The sequence below is a fragment of the Zootoca vivipara genome, chromosome 8 (genome assembly GCF_965207765.1).
Source record: "Zootoca vivipara chromosome 8, rZooViv2.hap1.1, whole genome shotgun sequence".
Lineage (NCBI taxonomy): Eukaryota > Metazoa > Chordata > Lepidosauria > Squamata > Lacertidae > Zootoca > Zootoca vivipara.
The window spans coordinates 3,566,571-3,587,603 of NC_142591.1; the positions used below are offsets into that span (position 1 = coordinate 3,566,571).

General features: G+C 45.8%; 1 protein-coding gene across 5 annotated transcripts in view; it reads left to right on the forward strand.

The window, feature by feature from the left end:
- Positions 1 to 21,033, forward strand: part of CXXC5 (CXXC finger protein 5) — a 75,969-nt gene that overhangs the window by 53,743 nt on the left and 1,193 nt on the right. For 3 of the 5 annotated variants that reach the window (XM_035103422.3, XM_060278141.2, XM_060278139.2), the window contains exons 3-4: positions 5,215 to 5,344; positions 10,982 to 11,936. In XM_035103422.3, the coding sequence (XP_034959313.1) occupies positions 11,157 to 11,936 (780 nt within the window). In that variant the 5' untranslated portion in view covers positions 5,215 to 5,344; positions 10,982 to 11,156. The remainder of the gene's footprint in view (positions 1 to 5,214; positions 5,345 to 10,981; positions 11,937 to 21,033) is intronic. The other 2 variants (XM_088674993.1, XM_088674994.1) reach the window with 1 other exon arrangement.

A 21,033-nucleotide genomic window follows, 5' to 3' on the forward strand; every position in this document is an offset into this window, starting at 1 on the left:
TTAAACGTGGTCATTTAAGCTTGTAGAGTTTGCATGCCTTTGTTAGGAGTACGGAAGCTTCGCAAGTTCACCTTCTGTCGTGTTAGATACATTTGGACATGTGTGGCCACTGATTTATTTTTGGATACTTTGCGCCAAAGATGACATGGATCTACATATGACGCAATGCATATGCAAATTTAATGCAAATCTATGCCCTCTTGTTTTGAGTGGGTTGGAGGGACCAATCCGCATACAGTGTACAGGGCCAGAAAATCCTGTGAGCATCCTGCATAGGACGCCCCATTCTATTCTGGTGGTGGCTATCCTGTTTCACGGGGCAATGGAATAGGTCCCTTCCTGGGAGATATTCACCTTGGAACGTGGGCATTCTAATTCAGCTAGTAGCTGTTCTTTCTTCTTTACAGCTGGAGGACAAAATCCCAATTATGTACATTGGGGTAGGGAACTGTTGTGGGAATATGTTCTTTCAACAAATCTTATCATCTCTGTGAGGGACAGGGGATACCGGGAGGTCCCTCCCATCTTAAGTTCCAGCCCATCCCCAAGCGCTGGGGAGAGCAGGGAGAGCTCTGCCTCCAGCGGAGAATCAGGAAGTGGTGCCCGAGGCTCAGGCAAGGTTGCGGAGCCACTGACCCAGGTGGGACAGGAAGGGGGGAGCCCGGGGGGAAGGCCAATTCCCCCGACTCCGGAATTGCGCAGAAAACGTCGGGGGAAGAGGCTGGGTCTCCCAAAGCTTCTTTGCTGGAAGAAAACACGCTAACCTCCATTCGGAGGTACTGACACCTGACCGAAAGCATGTATATAGATCGCTCTGAGCACTGTAAATAATCAGCACTTAATAAAAGTCTAAAAGGACTATGCTGCGAGGAGTCGTTACTCTAGAGTAGCCGCATCAGCGCCTCTGAAAATCTCCAAGAGTACTTCCTGGTTTTTATGCTCCGTAGCCTGAAGAATCTTCTTTCAAACTTGCTTCAATCAAAACTGCCATCCTATACGCATTTACCTGGGAGTAAGCCTCATGGAAGGGACCCAGGTGGCGCTGTGGTTAAACCACAGAGCCTATGGCTTGCTGATCAGAAGGTTGGCGGTTTGAATCCCTGTGACGGGGTGAGCTCCCGTTGCTTGGTCCCAGCTCCTGCCCACCTAGCAGTTCGAAAGCACGTCAAAATGCAAGTAGATAAATAGGAACCGCTACAGCGGGAAGGTAAACGGTGTTTCCATGTGCTGCTCTGGTTTGCCAGAAACAGCTTTGTCATGCTGGCCACATGACCTGGAAGCTATACGCCGGCTCCCTCGGCCAATAATGCGAGATGAGCGCGCAACCCCAGAGTCGGTCACGACTGGACCTAATGGTCAGGGGTCCCTTTACCTTTAAGCCTCATGGAACACAATGGGGATTACTTCTGAGTTGACTTAGGCGTGCTCTACGAGTGCCTCTCTTGCAAACACCTCACATGAACCTGGGGCAGGGGCAGCTCTGTGACATGAGAATGGCAGCACTGTGCTAGAGTAGTTCTGGCTAACCTAAGGGACCAAGTGGAACTGGCACTTTTGCAGGTACCACATAATACTGATTCTGCACTTGTAAGAAATCACTCTTTCAGCTCCTACACTTTGGAACTCGCTATCTAGGGACATTGGGCAGGAGCCTTCACTATGCCCTTTTCAAAAGCTGCTTAAAACATTTTTGTTTCAACAAGTCCATCCACACATGTAGAAGTGACATGTCTTCTGTTTCATTTTAGCTGCTGTTGATTTTAATCAACTTTTGAATATTTAAAAATACCTATTTCTAACAGGTTTTATCAATAATTTTTTAAGAGTTCTGTAAACCACATAGAGGTTTTCTTAAAATCAAGCAGTATAAATGTTTCGTTAAATACAGAATAAATGTTACATATTTATAAGGTCCTTTACCTGTAGCAGCTGCACGCCCTGAGCCTGACAGCTTTACAAACAAGATAAACATTTAAAAGCATGGTATGTGTTCAAAATATACCCTTTAACCTAATTTTGGTGGATGACAACCCTCAATGGAGTTTAGACCTAGGATGAAACTAACTTTGAAGGTGCTGCATGGAAACTGACCAGTTTCAAATTCTTTTGATTTACCGGTAAGTAAATAAACATGCTTCTTTTTTTCCAGATGGAACAAACTGAAGCCTGTGCCATAGTTGTGCAAATACTTGGCTAAATCAGTAGATTATTATTTTTTATCTTCCCATGCGTTTTGTGTGGTAATAATATCACAGCAGAAATGGATCTGTAAGTTCTTGCAGTTAGCAGAGGTGCTTCCACCATCGCTGGCCATCCATAGTAACTTCAATCCTTGGAGCAGAACACTGAAAATGTAGTAGGGCTTATTTTTGACTGGAGATTGCTGTGTTGTTTCCCCCCCTGTTCCTGGCAGGGTTTATGTGTGCAGCAAATCAGAACAACTTGTGCACCTTATCTTTGAAATCCCATGTTTTGGGCTCCTTAAAGAGAAAGCAAGTGAATAAATGCAGCAGATAGTGATGGTTTCTTTGGAGCTGTTACAATCTGCCATGTACAATGAATCCATCTTAGTTTGTGGATTATCGGTCGGGTAGACTGTAGCAGCTCCGTCAGCTCCTTCTGGTATCGTGGTGAACGCTCTGGGGACTGATTTTAGAATCCAAAAAAGGGGGGATGCGACTATTATGTGGTGGTATGGTGAAATATGTTAGTTTGGCCTCAAACCTCGGAGTCCAGACAAACGCAGCAGTCATTCACTGAATACAGCTAGCAGTGGAGGGAACGGTGTGAGTGAGGTGTGTGGCTGTCTATAACTTTTTTGCACAACAGCTTCTGGGCTGACCCATGGTACAGTAGCAGAAGCAGTCTATCTGGCAGCGGGAACTGCGGAAACTGACTCATTTTTATGCTCTGAGACTTACTTGAGTCCCACTAACACGAGCTGTGACGCAACAGTGTTTTGGAATATGTAGGTGTAGAAATATGGCATCACTCAGCATATCAACTCCACTCGAAGGAGTGGGTGACATACAGAGAAGCTTGTGTTTTGTTGGAGTTATGGGGATAACCATAAATTGCTGGGACTTTTACAGGGTTCCAAGGCTTGTTGGAGTTTTCTTAAGCAACCATAACTCCTTATCTTTGGGTCCAAGTACCAGGGATGCGGGTGGTGCTGTGGGTTAAACTACAGAGCCTAGGGCTTGCCGATCAGAAGGTCAGCGGTTCGAATCCCCGCGACGGGGTGAGCTCCCATTGCTCAGTCCCAGCTCCTGCCAACCTAGCAGTTTGAAAGCATGTCAAAGTGCAAGTAGATAAAGAGGTACCGCTACAGCGGGAAGGTAAACCGTGTTTCCGTGTGCTGCTCTGGTTCGCCAGAAGCGGCTTTGTCATGCTGGCCACATGACCTGGAAGCTGTACGTCGGCTCCCTCGGCCAATAACGTGAGATGAGCGCCGCAACCCCAGAGTCGGTCACGACTGGACCTAATGGTCAGGGGTCCCTTTACCTTACCAGGCCCCTTCAGAGTATCACTCAGCTTCCAAGTGTGTAGGAGTTCCAGGTATACAGACAGAATTCTTTACTGTTGTTCTTTAAGCATAACAGTTACAACAGGATACAATCGTCTATCAGATCCCGACATCTTCACACCACAAGAGCAGCGTTCAGACTAAACATCTCTCTACATCCAGCACTGAAACAGTGCATGTGAAGGAACATTCTTTAGAGTGACCTTGCACCTGTTATAAACAAACCAGCTTCGAGCAGCTTTTGGAAACCCTTGTTTCTGGGAATGAATGACTCTCATCCCCAACATGTTTTATCAGCTGCGCTTTCTACCAAACTGCAGCCCACTTGCAACTATAGTCAACTAGACCCCAGTTGCCAAATTTGTGTGCAAAAGCATTTACAAATAACCTGAAGAGTGCAGTCCTGGGAATAAGTGCCATGTGGACTTGCTCCTGAGTAAACATGCATAGAATCTGCACTGTAAGATTGCTGCAGTTCTGCTCTCTCAGTGTATTCTTAAAGCAGGGGGGAGGAACTATTGCTTTACTTCTTTTCTTTCTTAGTATATTTTTAAAATCATTCAGCTTCTGGAGTCAGTGCTATTTGCAACAACCTCTTTAGTAATTTAAGATGAAACCTACAATTGTTGTGAGGGAAGCAAAATGGGGGAAGCTGCAGACATTTGTATAAATAAACTTTCTGCATCTAGGCCCTCTGTAAGTTTTTTCTCCCAACTGTGACATCCTAGCAGTCCAGGTAGGGTCTACTGAGGGACACAGGGCTGCTGTACATACCAGTTTAATGTCATTTGGTGTGAGACACTTCATGTGATGAGTCAGGAAACAGGCCATGTTTTGAGCAGTCATTCTATGATAAACAGTAGACTGACCTTCAGCTTACTGGTAACTCTCATCGGACTCCTTCCCTCTGCTTCTCTCTGTCCACCCTTCCTTTATGCACTCAACTCTCCATATGGCCTCTTTTGCACCCCATCCCATCCACCACAGCCATCATTCGGCTCTTTCCCGCTGTCTCCAGCTTCCTTTGAGGCAAAACACTCTTGGATGGAAAGGTAACCAGTAAGCTTTGTTTAACCTACCGCATATTTTGTCCTTCATTCAAGTTCCAGTGTCTTTGATTCAGTTTTTGCAGCACTATTTGTGGGACAAATCAAAATTTTGCCTGCTTTACTGTGGGATCTCTCTTCCTTATTTGGGGGGCACAGTAGCTGCCTTAACATGAGATGTTGAGTGATGCTCCTTCTCTTGAGTTTGAGATTATGGTACTGATTTGGAAAAAAGAATACACAATCTTACCCCCACCCCCCACCCCTGAAATACCATGGTGAGGAATGGTTTTATGGGAGTGTTGCCAACTGGCTGGAAAGAAAGATGGCCTGGTTTGCTCCTGGGTATTTAAACAAAGGTTTGATTTGCAGAAATCGTCAGGTAAAGCTTTTCATAGCATGGCAGTAAACATTATCACCTACTAACGTCTGGATACCAAGCTGCTGTGAAACAGACAACTACAGGACTTGCGTGCTTCAAAAGTTGGCAACCCTTGAGAGTGAGGCCCCTGTGAATAATAAAAACTGGGGATTGGCCCTTTGCACACTGCAGATAAGTAGCAAATGCTTCATACAAGCATTTCCTCCCCCTTCCACGATTGCTGCCATAATCATCATTTTCTTCTGTGTTCCAATTTCCAGGGACAGATCCATGGATTTGTTGATGACTTTCACGTGGATTATAATTTAGCCTGTGGCGATCTGCTGTGGTCCGTAGAAGAACAGACCATCCGCCTTTCTGCTGCTTTTCTATTCATGCTGAAATCCTAAGGTAGATTATTACTATGATCAAAGACTCAGATGAATGATTAACCTTAAATAAGGCACTGGACTAATTTCAGGCGTGTGGCCTACTGGAGGACAGAACTGGGGAGCTTTCACTTCACAAGTTTACACCACTGATTATTCTGTGTGATCAAAACCCCTTGGCTTGTGTGGATTCACACATCTAGTGGGCAGAACCAGAGGTTGGTGGATGCAGAAAGATCCAACAGCTTGGAAAAATTTATTCTGAGAGAGATCCGTGATCGTATAGCAGAAGTTTTGTCTTTAATATGCAGTGTTGGGGCCTCTGATGAGCCCCACATGGTATGCAATACTCTTTACATCATCATCAATATTACTATTACTAATTTTACCACTCTGGGCGGCTCACAGCATACACCAGAACACACTAAAACATCAAACATTAAAAAACTTCCCAATACAGGGCTGCCTTTGGGTGTCTTTTTGATGTCTTTGATGTTTGGTGTTTCCGTGCGCTGCTCTGGTTTCGCCAGAAGTGGCTTAGTCATGCTGGCCACATGACCTGGAAGCTGTCTGCGGACAAACACCAGCTCCCTCCGGACAAACACTGGCTCCCTCGGCCCATAGAGCGCGACCCCAGAGTCGTCCGTGACTGGACCTAATGGTCAGGGGTAGGGATACCTTTACCTTTAAAAGTTATAGTTAGTTGTTTATTTCCTTGACATCTGATGGGAGGTTGTTCCACAGGGGGTGTAACTACCGAGAAGGCCCTTTGCCTGGTTCCTTGTAATCTTGCTTTTTGCAGTGAGGGAACCACCAGAGGAAGACCATAGTGTCTAGGCTGGAGCAATGGGGGTGGAGATGGTTCTTCAGGTATACAGGACCGAGGCCTTTTAGGGCTTTAAAGGTCAGCACCAACATTTTGAACTGTGCTCAGAAACGCACTGGTTGTCGATGAAGATCCTTTTAGGACTGGTGTTATATGGTTCTGGCGGCCACTCCCAGTCACATGTGAAGGGGATAACACACAAGCGCTAACCAACCCTGCCCCTAGATGTTAGCATGGTGGTCTGCAAAGAAAAATCCTGTCCACAAGCAGCTATTCATGTGTAGGCTTCTTCTTTGCAGATGACCACACGAACATGCATATGTTTAAATACGGGCGAGGCAGCAGGAGAGGCGGCATAAGAGAGAAAAGGGATGATTTCAGTCAAGTCAGTTCCCCACAGGACACTGCAGACACCCTGTTCTGGGCTCATTCCCTATCCATTGTTGCCATTCTTTAAAGCCCTAAATGGCCTCGGTCCAGTATACCTGAAGGAGTGTCTCCATCCCCATCGTTCTGCCCGGACACTGAGATCCAGCGCCGAGGGCCTTCTGGCGGATCCCTCATTGCGAGAAGCCAAGTTGCAGGGAACTAGGCAGAGGGCCTTCTCGGTGGTGGCGCCTGCCCTGTGGAACGCCCTCCCATCAGATGTCAAAAAGGAAAACAGCTACCAGATTTTTAGAAGACATCTGAAGGCAGCCCTGTTTAGGGAGGCTTTTAATGTTTAATTGTTTTATTTCATTTTTCTGTTGGAAGCCGCCCAGAGTGGCTGGGGAAACCCAGCCAGATGGGCGGGGTATAAATAATAAATTATTATTATTATTATTATTATTATTATTGTTATTGTTGTTATTATTATTATTATTATTATTATTATTATTATTATTATTATCAAGGTGACGAATCTGCAGCCCTGAACTCTCTTGTGTACCTTGTCCCCTCTTCACGTTTAAACTCTTCCTTGGACACATTTATGCAAGAACTGACACAGGGTCCACCCTTGGAGATGACATCTTCGCTGCTTATTTAATGTTGCGGACCAAAAATGTTTCAGTTGGCACCTGGTGAAGGATGATTGGGAGCTTTGGGTAAAGGAGGAGAAAGCTGATGGAACAGGCTGTCTAGGGCAAGACAGGGAGGGAGCTCGACACTATTAGTGGAGTCCCAGGCAGGGGCAGGGCTTCCCCAAACAGGGCAGCCTGTCAGCTCAGCTACTACTGCTAGTTGGCTACTCCATATGCCACGGTGTGGGAACTCTGTGGAAATGTGTTTCCATTTCCAGGGGAACTGAATTTGGGCAGAGAGAGAGAGGAAATAGCAGCCCATTTGTTTCCTGTACAAACACATCACCGCTAAAAGTTGAAACGAGAGGCAGAGTAGCCTTTGACATTCAGTAGCCTTGGTCTCCCCAGTGGCCACATAGCTGAGTGGTGGTGCAGTTCTACTTCAGCGCTTGACCCCTGCAGCCACTGCTGGGTGTGGGCCCCTCAGGCCATCCCCTAATAATGGGGCCATTTCTCTCTGGACTGGACTGGAAAGCTGATGGGTGTTGCTTTTCGTTTTCCAGTGGGACCCTCTCTGACACCTGGCATGGCTGGGCTGCCTCCAGTTCTGGAATGACCTCTACAACAGGCGTGGCCAACTCCGAAGAGACTGTGATCTACTCACAGAGTTAAAAACTGGCAGTGATCTACCCCCTTTTGGGGTGTTCAGGTCAAAGTTGTTTAGGGAGGAGGAAAGCCCTGTTTTTTAGGGGTTCAGGTCAGAGTTGTTGAGCGGGAAGAAAGCCCTGTTTTGGGAGGGTGAAGGGCTAAAATGTTGAGCATTTTTAGGGGAGCCAAAGTTGTTGAGCTTCTTTGGGGGAAGCCAGTGATATACCAGTGATCTACCACAGACGTCCAGTGATCTACCAGTAGATCACAATCTACTTGTTGGACGTGCCTGCTCTACAACACAGGGGCACAAGGCTTTTCAGACAATTAGTTGCAGAGTGTTCATGGAGAATCTCACGGGAATAGCTGTGTGAAGTATTTCCTTATTTCCCGTCTGTCTGTTAGAAAGTGGAGTGCTAGAGCCAGAAGTGGAACCCAGGTTTGTTATCCAAAGGCTTTCTGGCTCTTGTGGCACAACATATTGACAGAATTCAGAGAGTAGAGCCCTGCAAGGATTCTTCCTTGGTATATTGAAACGTAAACACCAAGCAGCTTCTCAGCAACGCATCCAGGGCTCACACAGTTTGGATGGCCTGGGAGGAGGATTGGGGCTTGGCTGTGGGCTTGTGCTGAGCTTGACAAGCAACGTAAGGCATATTAGTCCTGCTTCACCACAAAGAAGCTTTTATCAGTGAGATTTTTCTGATTTGGACAGATTCTATGTGTATTAACTCTCCCGGTCTAGATTATCAGCAGTTGTGCTTTTTGAAGAATGAGAGGCGGTTGTGACACTTGGAGCCTCTCCTGATACCTGTAGGTTTCAATCTGACCCATGATCTGTGGACAAGACAAGTGCTGAGAAGTGTTGACTTACCCCCGTGCCTTCACCGTAGAAGCTTTTGCAGTTGCAACTAGCCAGGCTAATAGCTGTTCCTAGTTGTAACTCTAGGACATGGAGAGGAGCACAGAGAGGAGTGTTAGTAATACTCATCAGGAAGGTAGAGGAAAGCTCAAAGCTAAGCACAAAATAGCACCGCCATAGAAGCTGACCATCAGTAGCTGTCGTTGTGTCTTGGCTGTGGGATCGGCTTTAAGAGAGCAGCTCTGGTTCACTCTTCAATTAGAAAAATAGAGGAAAAATCCAAAGAAACCTAGGCCGTCAGTCATTTGTTAAGAGCAAGAGCAGAGGGCGCCAGCAGCACCAGCAATTGGCATAGGCAAGCGGTGGGCGAGTGAGCTGCATGGAGGAAGCATCTGTAGAAGCCAGCTTGCCAAGTCACCATTATCTGCATGATCACAGGACCCACACAGGCGCCAAGCAGCCTCAGAGGTTTGCTCAAATCCTCCCTCTCCCGCCTCACAACCTGTTTTATGGCCTTCTGAGTGCCTGATGGGTAGAAGGGACAGGGTGGGAGGGAGGAGACGTACCCCTGTCATTTGTCCACAGGGCAAATAAAATCTGTGAAGTGGCCATTTTACATTTCATTATCTCGGTAGCCACCCTGCCTTTGGACACCAGTTCTCCAAGTGGCTAGAGAGATAAAATGTTAAGAGAGTTTCTGCAAATAGACTTAAAATCAGTGACAAGCCTGAGCATCTAGGAGTGGGTCCCTTGCATCAAAAGGTATGTCACATGCAGCTTTTGCTCCGTGTATTCCTACTGAAGATGGAGCCCGTGAAAGGCTCTCTGCTGTCCTGAGAGCAGCTAGGACTGAACCACTGTTGTCCTGGGCATGTGTGATTGCCTTAATTGCACATCTGGCTCCCAATTCAAAGTTCAGGCAGGAGAAGAAATTAATGCAAGTCTGAATAAGGGTTGCAGAGTCTCCGCCCCAATGGATCCAGTACTTCTTTTACGAATGTTGCTTTTGTTTCAAGAGTGGAAACAAAACACCCAGATATTTGTAGATCCCTATTTGGACTGCTGTTTTGTATGCAGTGATACCCGTCAGTGCAAGAGTTTTATGCTCTTTTGGATCACACCTCTGCTTGTTTTGCCTTTCTAAGTGGGGTGTACTGCAAACATTGCAAACAGACAGCTGCTTTATACCGAGTCAGGCCACAGGTCCAGCTACCTCAGTATTGGCTACATGAAGTCTGGCTAACCCAGGCATCCCCAAACTTCGGCCCTCCAGATGTTTTGGACTACAATTCCCATCGTCCCTGATCACTGGTCCTCTTAGCTAGGGATCATGGGAGTTGTAGGCCAAAACATCTGGAGGGTCGCAGTTTGGGGATGCCTGGGCTAACCTTTTGACCCTCCAGGTGTTGGTGGACTACAGCTTCCATTACTGCTGACTCTGGAGCCATGGGAGCTGGAGTCCAAGAACATCAGATGAGCCAAGCCTGGACTACACTGACCAGGAGCATCTCTTTCCCAGCCCTATCTGGAGCTGCTGGGAATTAATATTGGGGTCCTTTTGGTGCAAACCATGTGCTCTTGGACTGAGCCTTTCTTTCCTCTTTGGCTTTTTTTAGTTTATATTTTATACTGTTGTTTTTTGTAATGCTCTAAGCCATCTGGGATAGCTTAGGAGAAAGATGAGATGTAAACATAGTAAATAAATTAGGTCCATTAATTTCAACGAGTACTTTTGAGTAAAATGTTGTTGTATTGCAGGCACGTCCAACAGGTAGATTGTGATCTACCAGTAGATCACTGGATGTCTGTGGTAGATCAGTGCTAGATCACTGGCACCCCTAAAAAAAAGCTCACCCAAAATTTTCCTCCTCCCTAAAAAAGCGGAACTATGACCTGAAGCCCTAAACAAAAATGGGCCTCCCTCCCTCCTAAAAGAAGCTCAACAAGTTTGACCTAAACCCCCCAAAACAGGGCTTCCCTCCCTTAAAAAATCTCAACAGCTTTGACCTGAACCCCCCCAAAAGGGGGTAGATCACTCCCAGTTTTTAACTCTGTGAGTAGATCAGAGTCTCTTGGGAGGTGGCCACCCCTGTATAGGAAAGTATCCTTAAGCTACCTGTAGAAGTGGCACCATCCCATCCAGGGTACCTTCAGGTCAAATGGCTTAGCAGTGGTCGTAGTCTTCCACATGGTTGTGTTCATGTGAGTGATGAGGACAGAGCTGACTTTATCACAAGGGGGGGGGGGCTGAGTGAAAAACAACAATTGTTTCAGCAGACACCTAACTCTTCGCTAATTCCCTCTTCCCTTTTTCCCTTTCAGAGGCACCTGTTGTATATGAAACTGCAGGACGTGTTGTGATGGCCTTGAAACTGCACTAAAGACGGACCTTGCCCCCTCCCCGCCGTCATTTGGGATTGGTACTGTTACTATTGTGGTTTTCCCCCGTGAGTGGGCTTGCTGCTTTATCTGGTCTCCTCCTTGTTAAGAAAAAAAGATGTCCGAAACTGGCTCTCGTCAAGACGCCAGCACCAAGGCAGGCCTATTGGAAAAAAACAAGAACCCAGATGACTCTCAGCCCTCAGTCCATTCAGAAAGGAGGAACAAAAGTGGGATAATAAGCGAACCTTTGAACAAAAGTCTTAAGAAGTCCCGACCGCTCTCCCACTACTCCACTTTTGGTAGCACCAGCTCATTGAGTGAACATTCTGAGAAAGGGGCCCCCATAGCCAACGGCAATGAAGCTACTATGGATAAAAGCAATTCTACCTCAAAGCACAAAACCATCTCCGACATGCTGAGCAAGTCAGATCTTTCTGCAGAAGGACAGAGCATCTTGCAACAGTTTGCTCAGTCGACGGAGCTGCTCAAAAGAGTAGTCCAGGAGCACATCCCCCTGCCTAATGACCACGGGACGGGCATCTCAGACATGGAAGCTGTCTCGGCTGCAGAGACAATGAACAGCCCATCTGATTTTCCTTACCTGGGGGCTTTCCCTATCAACCCTGGCCTTTTCATCATGACCCCTGCTGGCGTGTTTCTGGCAGAGAGCGCGCTCCATATGGCCGGCTTAGCAGAGTACCCAATGCAGAACGAATTGGCATCTGCCATCAATTCAGGGAAAAAGAAACGGAAACGGTGTGGCTTGTGTCCTCCTTGCAGAAGACGGATAAATTGCGAGCAGTGCAGCAGTTGTAGGAACCGTAAAACTGGCCACCAGATTTGCAAATTCCGAAAATGTGAGGAACTTAAAAAGAAGCCTTCTGCTGCACTGGAGGTAATTGGGTTTGGTCAGGCAGCCTAATAGTTCCCCCTCAGCTGCTCTGTGTGGAACCACAATGCCAATTTATGTGGACTGGATGGGGAAATGTCTGGGGTTTGAATCTCTTAGCAGTTCTTACCTTTTCTATTCCACTTGCCTTCAGTCTTCTCACACGCAGACCGTTATCATTAATAATTGGGAAAGAAACTTGTCTCAGATTGGCCCTCATTCCTGTGATGATATGAGCCCATCTCTGAGGCCATCTGTAGACTCCTTACAAATAGCTGGTGGTGTGTTCAATCTGTTTCTGGATTCCATTATCTCAGGCTGCATCTGAGATCTCACAGGACTTAAAAACACTCCTCCATGGGGGAAAATAAAATAAAATAATCCCCGACATTGAAACTAGCATGACAGTGTGGGGGTTGTTCTAGAACCCTGACATGCTGCTTTGCATGTAATTATAATAATGTACATAATGCTTTTGATTGTTCAAAGTGTTTCCATATCTGTTATCTTCTCACCAGTGTTTTTTTCTTAAGAAAATAGGTGCCCACCCCACCCCCACTCGCTCACTCCCCTCCCCCCTTTGCCACTTCCTCCTGCTCCTCCATTGCTGCTGCTTCCCTTGGAAGGCAGAGCCTCCCGGAGATGCTTTGGCGCAACCCTTATGATCGACAAAGCGCCTTCTGGGAAGGTGATCATAAGGGTTGCGCCAAAGTGCCTCTTCTGTGGCATGCCCTTCTTACAATAACTGGGCACCTTCCCAGGAAGTAGCAAAGGTGCGGAGAAGGGAGCGAGGGGTGTGTGTGTGTGGAGCAGCAAAGGTATGCTGACCAAAAAAAGCACTACCCCTCCCAATTCTTACAACTCACAATTCTTACAACCATAAGTAGATGAGATTATTGTCTCCAAATTTCAAATGGGAGGCTGATTCAGAAATACGTAGTGGCTTGCCTAAGTGGTAGCTTGCCTGAATGACAGGGACTTCCTGATTTGTAGCTCTGGCTCCTTCACCACAACACAGCACCAGTTCTCATTTTGTACAATTCTCATTTTGTACAAATGGGTGTTCCCCTGCCCCACTTCAGTAAGGAAGCATAGACGTCAGAAGTGGTACAGGTTTAGATTTCAACTGCTGTTTGTGAGAGCCAGGCCTTAATGCCAAAGTCTTTTATACCATAGGGAGAGAACATGTCTCCTCTTCTTAACCATCAATTGACAGCAGGTGAACTTCATTTCAAAATGTTCTAACCACATTTCTAAGCTAATACTCTGAGTGACGTACAAAACAATGTGGCCTCTCCAAAACTCAGATCTTGCTGAACATGAAGGTTTCTAACAACCTCTGCTGACCAATCACAAACTCTGCCTTTATAGGCTTAGTATATAAAGCTTCTGTATACAGATCCACCTACATTGACTATTAGTCGCTTTCTAAGGTCTTGGGCAGATTTCTTTCCCAGCCCAACTACCAACTGCAAAATGCCAAGTTGAGTGGGTTTTTATTTCCTGGAAGTCCCTTCAGGAGGGGTGAGGTGTATCTTGTCACAGATGTTGGGCTGTCTTGACTTAGCCTATCAGCTGAGATTCTTGAAAACTCAATGCCTTTATGGGTGCAAACGCTTTTTGTCAATGGGATGTGACTTAGTAAAGATGGCAGACCTCTGCCTAGCAGCTCTCAGTCTCCCTTGTAAGTTGAAAGGGGGCTCTTGGTAAAAACAAAGCAAAACACAGTGAAATAACATATGACAAGCATGCCATGGAAGATGGGCAAATGAAAGAACAGGACGAGTAATCAGATGCATATGAAATACAAGCAGATCAAGGTAAGGATGCAACGCTGTAGGTAAACAAAATTATCTTAGGAAAGTTTAGTGCATCTTAAGATGCAGAATAAATTTGCTAATCGGTCAGTTTCCCAGATGTGGAAAGGTTTGGGGCTGTTCATTCCTCACACTTAGAGCAGGTTGGGGGACTGGGGATTTGAGGCAAGTGCCCCAAATCCCAAAGTTGCCAACTGTCTGCAAGCCACATTGACAAGTGGGCCAGGTTGCCCATCTGGCATAAGACATTAGGTGTGGATAGCATTCAGTGCCGAATGCAAGCAGCGCTGAATGCAAGCCAGGCAAGGTAGTGAAGCAGTAGCCTTTGGGCAGAACTGCATGTTACATGCAAATGTGTGCACCAAACCACAATGTTTGCTGCTTCTATAGGGGGAAAAGCAGGTGCTGTTGAGAAGCTTGATACTGGTAATCCAGAATGGAGGAGCAGTGGGGAGAGATGCTTAACCCTTCTGATACTTACTGTTTTCCTTCTGAAACACTCATCACCTCTTCCATGGGTGCTTGCCCACTTCTGTGGGGTTCCTGGTGCCTGTTTGCAAAATGTAAACACATATTTGGAACCTGATGGGAGAAAAAGCAGCAGAGCCTGGGAGAGGAATTGCTAGAGAAATGTAGCATGCAGGGGAAAGGGTTAAGCACCTCTGCTTAAAACTGCTCCCTTCCAAAATGCTTTTTGATAGAAGCAGCCGCCATCATTATTCATATGTAGCATGTAGCTCTGCCATTCTCTTTCATATAAACAATGCCGTCTTGATTGAGAATTGCTTTAGGTGATGGATCAATTCTACGGAGACGCCTTGCCACTCCTGAGTTGCAAAGTTGTCAGGTCACAACCGAAAGAAGGATCCTGTAGCTTTGAAAATGATGTTTTGTGGCTGATGCAGAGCTGATCTCCCCATCACCAAGCAGTGCTCAAGAAGAGAGGAAACTGAAGAGATTTGACCCACTTGGTTTGAGCCCCATATGATTGCAAGCACAAACAGAAAATATGCACTGGTGGCATTTGGGCCTAAGCTAGCTAGCTTTGGGACCCAGGTGGCGCTGTGGGTTAAACCACTGAGCCTAGGGCTTGCTGATCAGAAGGTCGGCGGTTCGAATCCCTGTGACGGGGTGAGCTCCCGTTGCTCGGTCCCAGCTCCTGCCAACCTAGCAGTTCGAAAGCACGTCAAAGTGCAAGTAGATAAATAGGTATCGCTACAGCAGGAAGGTAAACGGCATTTCCGTGTGCTGCTCTGGTTCACCAGAAGCAGCTTTGTCATGCTGGCCACATGACCTGGAAGCTATACGCCGGCTCCCTCGGCCAATAATGCGAGATGAGCGCGCAACCCCAGAGTCGGTCACGACTGGACCTAATGGTCAGGGGTCCCTTTACCTTTACCTAGCTAGCTTTATTGAATGGAGGGAAGCAAAGCATTGTGTCTCTCTTGCCATTTGACATCCCCCTTGTTCCTTATTTGGTGGTGAAGGAGGAGAGAGAAGGCATGTAGCATCCATGTTTGTACATCTCTTTGATGCAAGCCCCTTCCCCAGGTTGCGACCCTTTCTTGCTAGGCAGCTGGCTAATCTTTGAAAAGCTTCAATTTCTGGGGTGGGGTGGGGTGGGGGAACCTACCCCCTTCAGTTCCATTTAATCTATATATTGGGCAGTGGGGCAATGAGTTTTTTCCCTGGTTATGCTGCTTAGGTTATTTTCTCTGAAGTTAGTGAAGGCCATAGGCATCACGCTCTCAATGAAGACAGCAATACATTGCCCAGAGAATGTAATAACTTGCTTTCTTATTAGCCACACTCAACGTTATTCAATTAGCATCAGATAGGAATGCATACTTGGGGTGGGGGGTGGGTATCAGTCTGGGTGCTGATGATATGAGGGGCTGGTATCCTTCCCAAACTGCCATATTGCTAAATTGTATTCCTGTTCTAATTTGCTGAGTCAGTGATCTGGAAAAGGGCAAAGTCCATCTCTCCTAAAGAGACCCAAAGTGGGAAAACGGATTCCACAGTGCATATTAGGCTGCTGTGTTTTCCCTCATTCTCTTTACATTATGGGGGAAGTTAAATGACGCAGCGAACCTGTGGAAGGCTTTATAGCTTGGTTTATTTTTATTTATTTATTTGTTCCCTTGCTGACTGGGAAAAGGGAATAAATGAAACCACTTTCAAATTATATGATGGGACTTGCTCCATTTACAGCAAGTCTACTCTGATTTTGGGAGAGTTGGGAGTAGCATCTCCCATGCAGTGGCAGACATATTCTGAGCTAATAATTAATTGCTACTGGTTTATATGAGATAAATGAAAATAATGTAAGGAGAAACCTGTTCGGTCTTCGATATCTCTAATGCTGCAATCCTGTGTACAGTTTCCTGGGAGCAAGCCCCAGTGAACACAGCGGGACTGACATTGGAGAGAGCCTGCATAGGAGATAGGAGGCTGCATAAGTAGATAGAAAGTGATATATATATATATATATATAGTTAGTGTGAATAGGAAATAAAATGTTTGACTTCTGTTTGAAGTTATTTTTGTCAGAATGCTTTTTTTAAAAAGAAAGAAAGAAAAAGAAATAATTTCAGTTATCCCGTTCGAAAATGGAACACGGTACATAGGCCAGTTGGATGCTGAGAAAGATACCATACAGATAGGTGGCAAAGCGGGCTTATATTTAAGCACTGTTGATCATCTCTGTACTCCATCGATTCATAAAATTCTAGCACTGGAAGGGACCCTGAGGGTCATCTAGTCCAACCCTCTGTAGTGCAGGGCTCTTTTGCCCAACGTGGGTCTCAAACCCATGACCCTGAGATTAAGAGTCACATGCTCTACCCACTGAGCCATGCTGGGGACAGTTTTAGGGCCGCTTATCTTGCACTTCCCTTGAGGATCTCATCTTGGTGCAGGTTGTCTCTCTCTCCCCCCCCCATCCTCTGTGATGTAGTTTAGGCTGGGTGGTAGAAAATGACCTGTACACAGTCACAACCTGATCTGGCTGGCTGTCTCACTCAGCTCAGAGAGCTGCATTTGCAACACGAATCCTGCAACCCTAATAAGTAACATTTGTTTTAGCCAGACCAATTTAACTGGAAAGTTTGTTCTTTCAACTCTGGATTGCTGGCCAGAATTTTATCTAAAATGCCTCGCACAGCCTCTTTCCCTTTCTATAATAATCCACGGGTCTGCAAAAACTTAATGCTGCTTTGGGTTCTTGGGGGTAATCCCATTCATATCAGGGGGAGGACACGTTAAAATGAGATATTTCAGCACTTTAAGGCATAGTAGAATTGTGTCTAGACTCCTTTCGGTATTAATAATATCATCTGTGCAGGATTATGTAATCTGCAGTCACCCACAGCCCACTGCAGGATTTCCACCCTGCTTACTTAACGTGAGTGACAAACACATTCTGATGTCTCACCATCTTTCAGTCGGCGTCACCTTAGCAGACTTCCTGAGTCCCACACAACTTATCATCCTACAGGCAGCATAAATATTCTTCTCCCACTCTCGAGCTGGTGAAATTCCCCACTGCTGAACAATTTGCCCTGGAGCAATCAAAGTGATGTCAGTGGACGCTGCTCTGTGGAGTAAAGGCAATCAGCCATTGGTTTTCTGCCCTCCTTTGTGTAGAAGGAAGGGATAGAAATTAAATAACTAAAATTATGTAATGTCTCCACTTCCTGCCTCCCAGTCCCCAAAACACAGGCCCTCCCTGCTAGATCAGACCAAGGTCCATCTAATCCAGGCATCCCCAAACTGCGGCCCTCCAGATGTTTTGGCCTACAACTCCCATGATCCCTAGCTAAGAGGATCAGAGGTCAGGGGATGATGGGAATTGTAGTCCAAAACATCTGGAGGGCCGAAGTTTGGGGGTGCCTGATCTAACCCAACAGTCTGTTTTGAATAAGATGCAGGCCAGTGCCTTTGAAATACCACAAGCAGGGCGTCAAAGGTACTCAAAGCATCTGTTAACTTAGAGATACACTGCACTTGTTTGTGGAGGCTATCATTTATGCCTGTTCATGGGTGGCTATTAGCCATTTTCCAAGTAAATATTCTGTTTCAAAAGCCAACTAGCAGGGATGTTGCATGTTTCTGTACAGATCATTGATGTTAGTATGGCTAAAAGGTAAAGGGACCCCTGACCGTTAGGTCCAGTCGCGGACGACTCTGGGGTCGCGGTGCTCATCTCGCGTTATTGGCCGAGGGAGCCGGTGTGCAGCTTCCAGGTCATGTGGTCAGCATGACTAAGCCGCTTCTGGCGAACCAGAGCAGCACGCGGAAACGCCATTTACCTTCCCGCCTATTTATCTACTTCCACTTTGATGTTCTTTCGAACTGCTAGGTTGGCAGGGACCGAGCAACGGTAGCTCACCCCTTCACAGGGATTCGAACCACCGACCTTCCGATCAGCAAGTCCTCGGTTCTGTGGTTTAACCCACAGCACAATGCAAAAAGATTAAAAGTGTGCTGCCCTATGAGTTAAATTGGGCATTTGCATCTGTATCCATGCTGAAGAAGCCTAGCAGGTACCCCCACCTGTTCCTCCTGCCTCCTTTTCTAATCCTCGAGACTTGGGCTTTGGTGATGCAATTTCCACAGCTCTCCAGCTGAGCCCCCCCCCCAAATATTAATATGCAAGGGCGGTTTAGGGGCAGGCTCATGGGCAGCAAGGAGGAAATCAGGACCGCTCAGCCAGTAGACCTGCGAACAGCTGCCCAGCCTATTTGCATTTGACATCTGGAGCAGCAGAAGGAGCAGGGGAGTCACCTGTGCTGAATCTGGAACACAGAGGACTAATAGAACAAGGACAGAGGTCCTGCTCCAGATCATTTTAAATTTCCTTTCAGAAATGGCCTTCTCCAAGACCCGCTTTGCTATGTTCTCGTGGACTTGCCAAACTCGTGAGGCAAGCCTGTGAAGGTTAAAAGGTGATTATTTCCCAGTACAATTACAATGTGTGTATATTTCAGTGATAGGTCAGGCTAACCCTGTAGGCACGGGAACAACTCATAATGGCTCATCTTAGTGAGAAATAAGCATTATTTTCTGTCCCTTCAGGTTCATCAGCTGGTAGCAACTATTGGGGGGGGAGGGGAGCTGTTGGTTCATAATCAGAATCATTCATAAATATCACTTGATTTTTCTCTGATGAGAGGCACCTTTAATAAGTGCAACCAAAATGTTGGCTTTTGGATAATCAGTTTCCTAAGAGGAATGTTACGCTATAGATATGAGGTTTAGGCTGTGATCCAGAACATGCTTACTTAGGAGTTTGGTCCCAGATGAATTCAGTAGAAATTCCTTCCAAGTGTAGATGCATAAGACCAGGCCACAAATTTATCAGGCCCAAATTAGCTGCTATGAAATATCTGCATGTTTTATTGCATGATCAATGATTGATTCCCTGTTGCTTTGGCACTCTTTCAGGACAGAGACAGACATGATGTGTGGCAGAAATGTTTTCAATGGCACATTTGCTACATTCTGAACATTTCTTTTCAGGACAGCATAAGCTTGTTCAGACCATATTCACTACACTTGCTCTGCCTGCCTACCGTCATTTTTTTATTCTTTGAAATAACACGTAAAGGAAGCGCCCACTGCTCCAAGGGGCAATTCCTGGACACCCCATTAATGGCATGTGCAAGTGGTATGTTTTACTGCTTAGAACATTCATAAAACACATTTTAAAGGTATTACTAAAGTAGTTGCTATCTTTTGAAATGATATAGACAGAGGAATGAATAAAATGCCACTTCCAAAACTATGTAATGGTTTTGGAAGTGGTATTTTATTCATTCCTCTGTCTTTATTATTTCAAAAGATAGTGTTTTTTTATGAAGTAGAAAAGAAAGATGGTGATGATTAAAAGGGAAGGGAGCCCTTTTTCTTGAGCATTTTCTTGAGCGTTTTTGTATGATAAGTTATTTTATTGCAAGTCGCTCTGGACTAAGACATATTCTGAGTTCTACTGCCTAGTCTATAAGACCCTTTAACCTAATCTTCCACCCAGCAATATTAATATTAATATGAAGAAGACCTGAAGCAGCAATATGAAGCCTTTGAGAGGGACGGGTAAGTCCTTCCTTCGCCATCAGCCATGGATGAAATGGTGCTGTGTTTAAAAAGTCAACAATTAATCCCTTTATATTGTGGCTTTTTTAAAGTTCTCAGGCTGCCCAACCATCACATGGCTGGACAGGTTGGTGGCAGTTTTCTCGGCTTTCACCTCCTTTGCGTCTGAAAAACCAAAGCGAGCCAATAAAATACTAAACTGTTCTGCCAGGAGAGCTTCTTCCCACATGATGCCATTCCTAGCCTATCAAAGTTTCTGTATAGCTCTAGCCTCCATAGTTTTATACCCAGAGACATAAAATGGACACGTCAAAATAACATGCCAAATGGCTGGAAGGTAAATATCTCAATAACAGAAAATATTCCAGTGCTCCTGGAAGATACTCATGCTTTGGCCAGAGTTATACCATTGCGCAACAGCCACAGATAATGCCTCCTCCCTCCCTCCCTCCCTGCCCCATCTTTGAGATGCGTCCTGAGCAACCAGTGAAACCAAACCTCAACAACAGCAACCAAGCACAATCCTGGAGGCTTTGGTAATTAAATGAGCAAAGCTTTTCATTCCAGCAGACCCCATTCTCCTGTTAGCTTTATTCAAGAAAATTTGAATTTTCTTCCTTTCTTCAACCTGGCTTGGTTACAGTAGCAGGAAAGCTTGTACGCCACAGCATGGCGAAGTCAATTTTAAAAGACAAGTAGTCCTGTCCTACCACTTTTCTTTCCAGATTGTGAAGTTGCAACTCTTTATTGCCCCACCTTGGGGGGGAGATTAATGTGCATCCCTGAAGCTCTCTATTAATAGGGTTAAGGATATGTATGCATGTGACTGACAAAGTAACAAGCACAAGTATCTCCTGAGCATGTAACTGCCAGCCACAAGTCCCTCCATCGCAATATGCATTTGCTGTGCTATTGGAATGGTCAGTAGGGAATCATAATTTCTTCTTAGTGGACTGCATGACACAAGCCCAATGATCAGTGAGGACTTGTTTCTGTGTTCATAGAAAGAGACTTCAAACCGCTTTCTTTCCACTCCCTGCCAAAAAGGTCCATTTGAAAGTACGAAAAGAGCAGTTTGCTGCTGCTTTAGGTTGTATACAGCAAAAAAGCATTTGGCCAAAGGGCCAAAAGGTTTCTCGAGAGACTATTGGGAACCATGAATGATTGCTAATAGAGAAGATGTGAAGTTG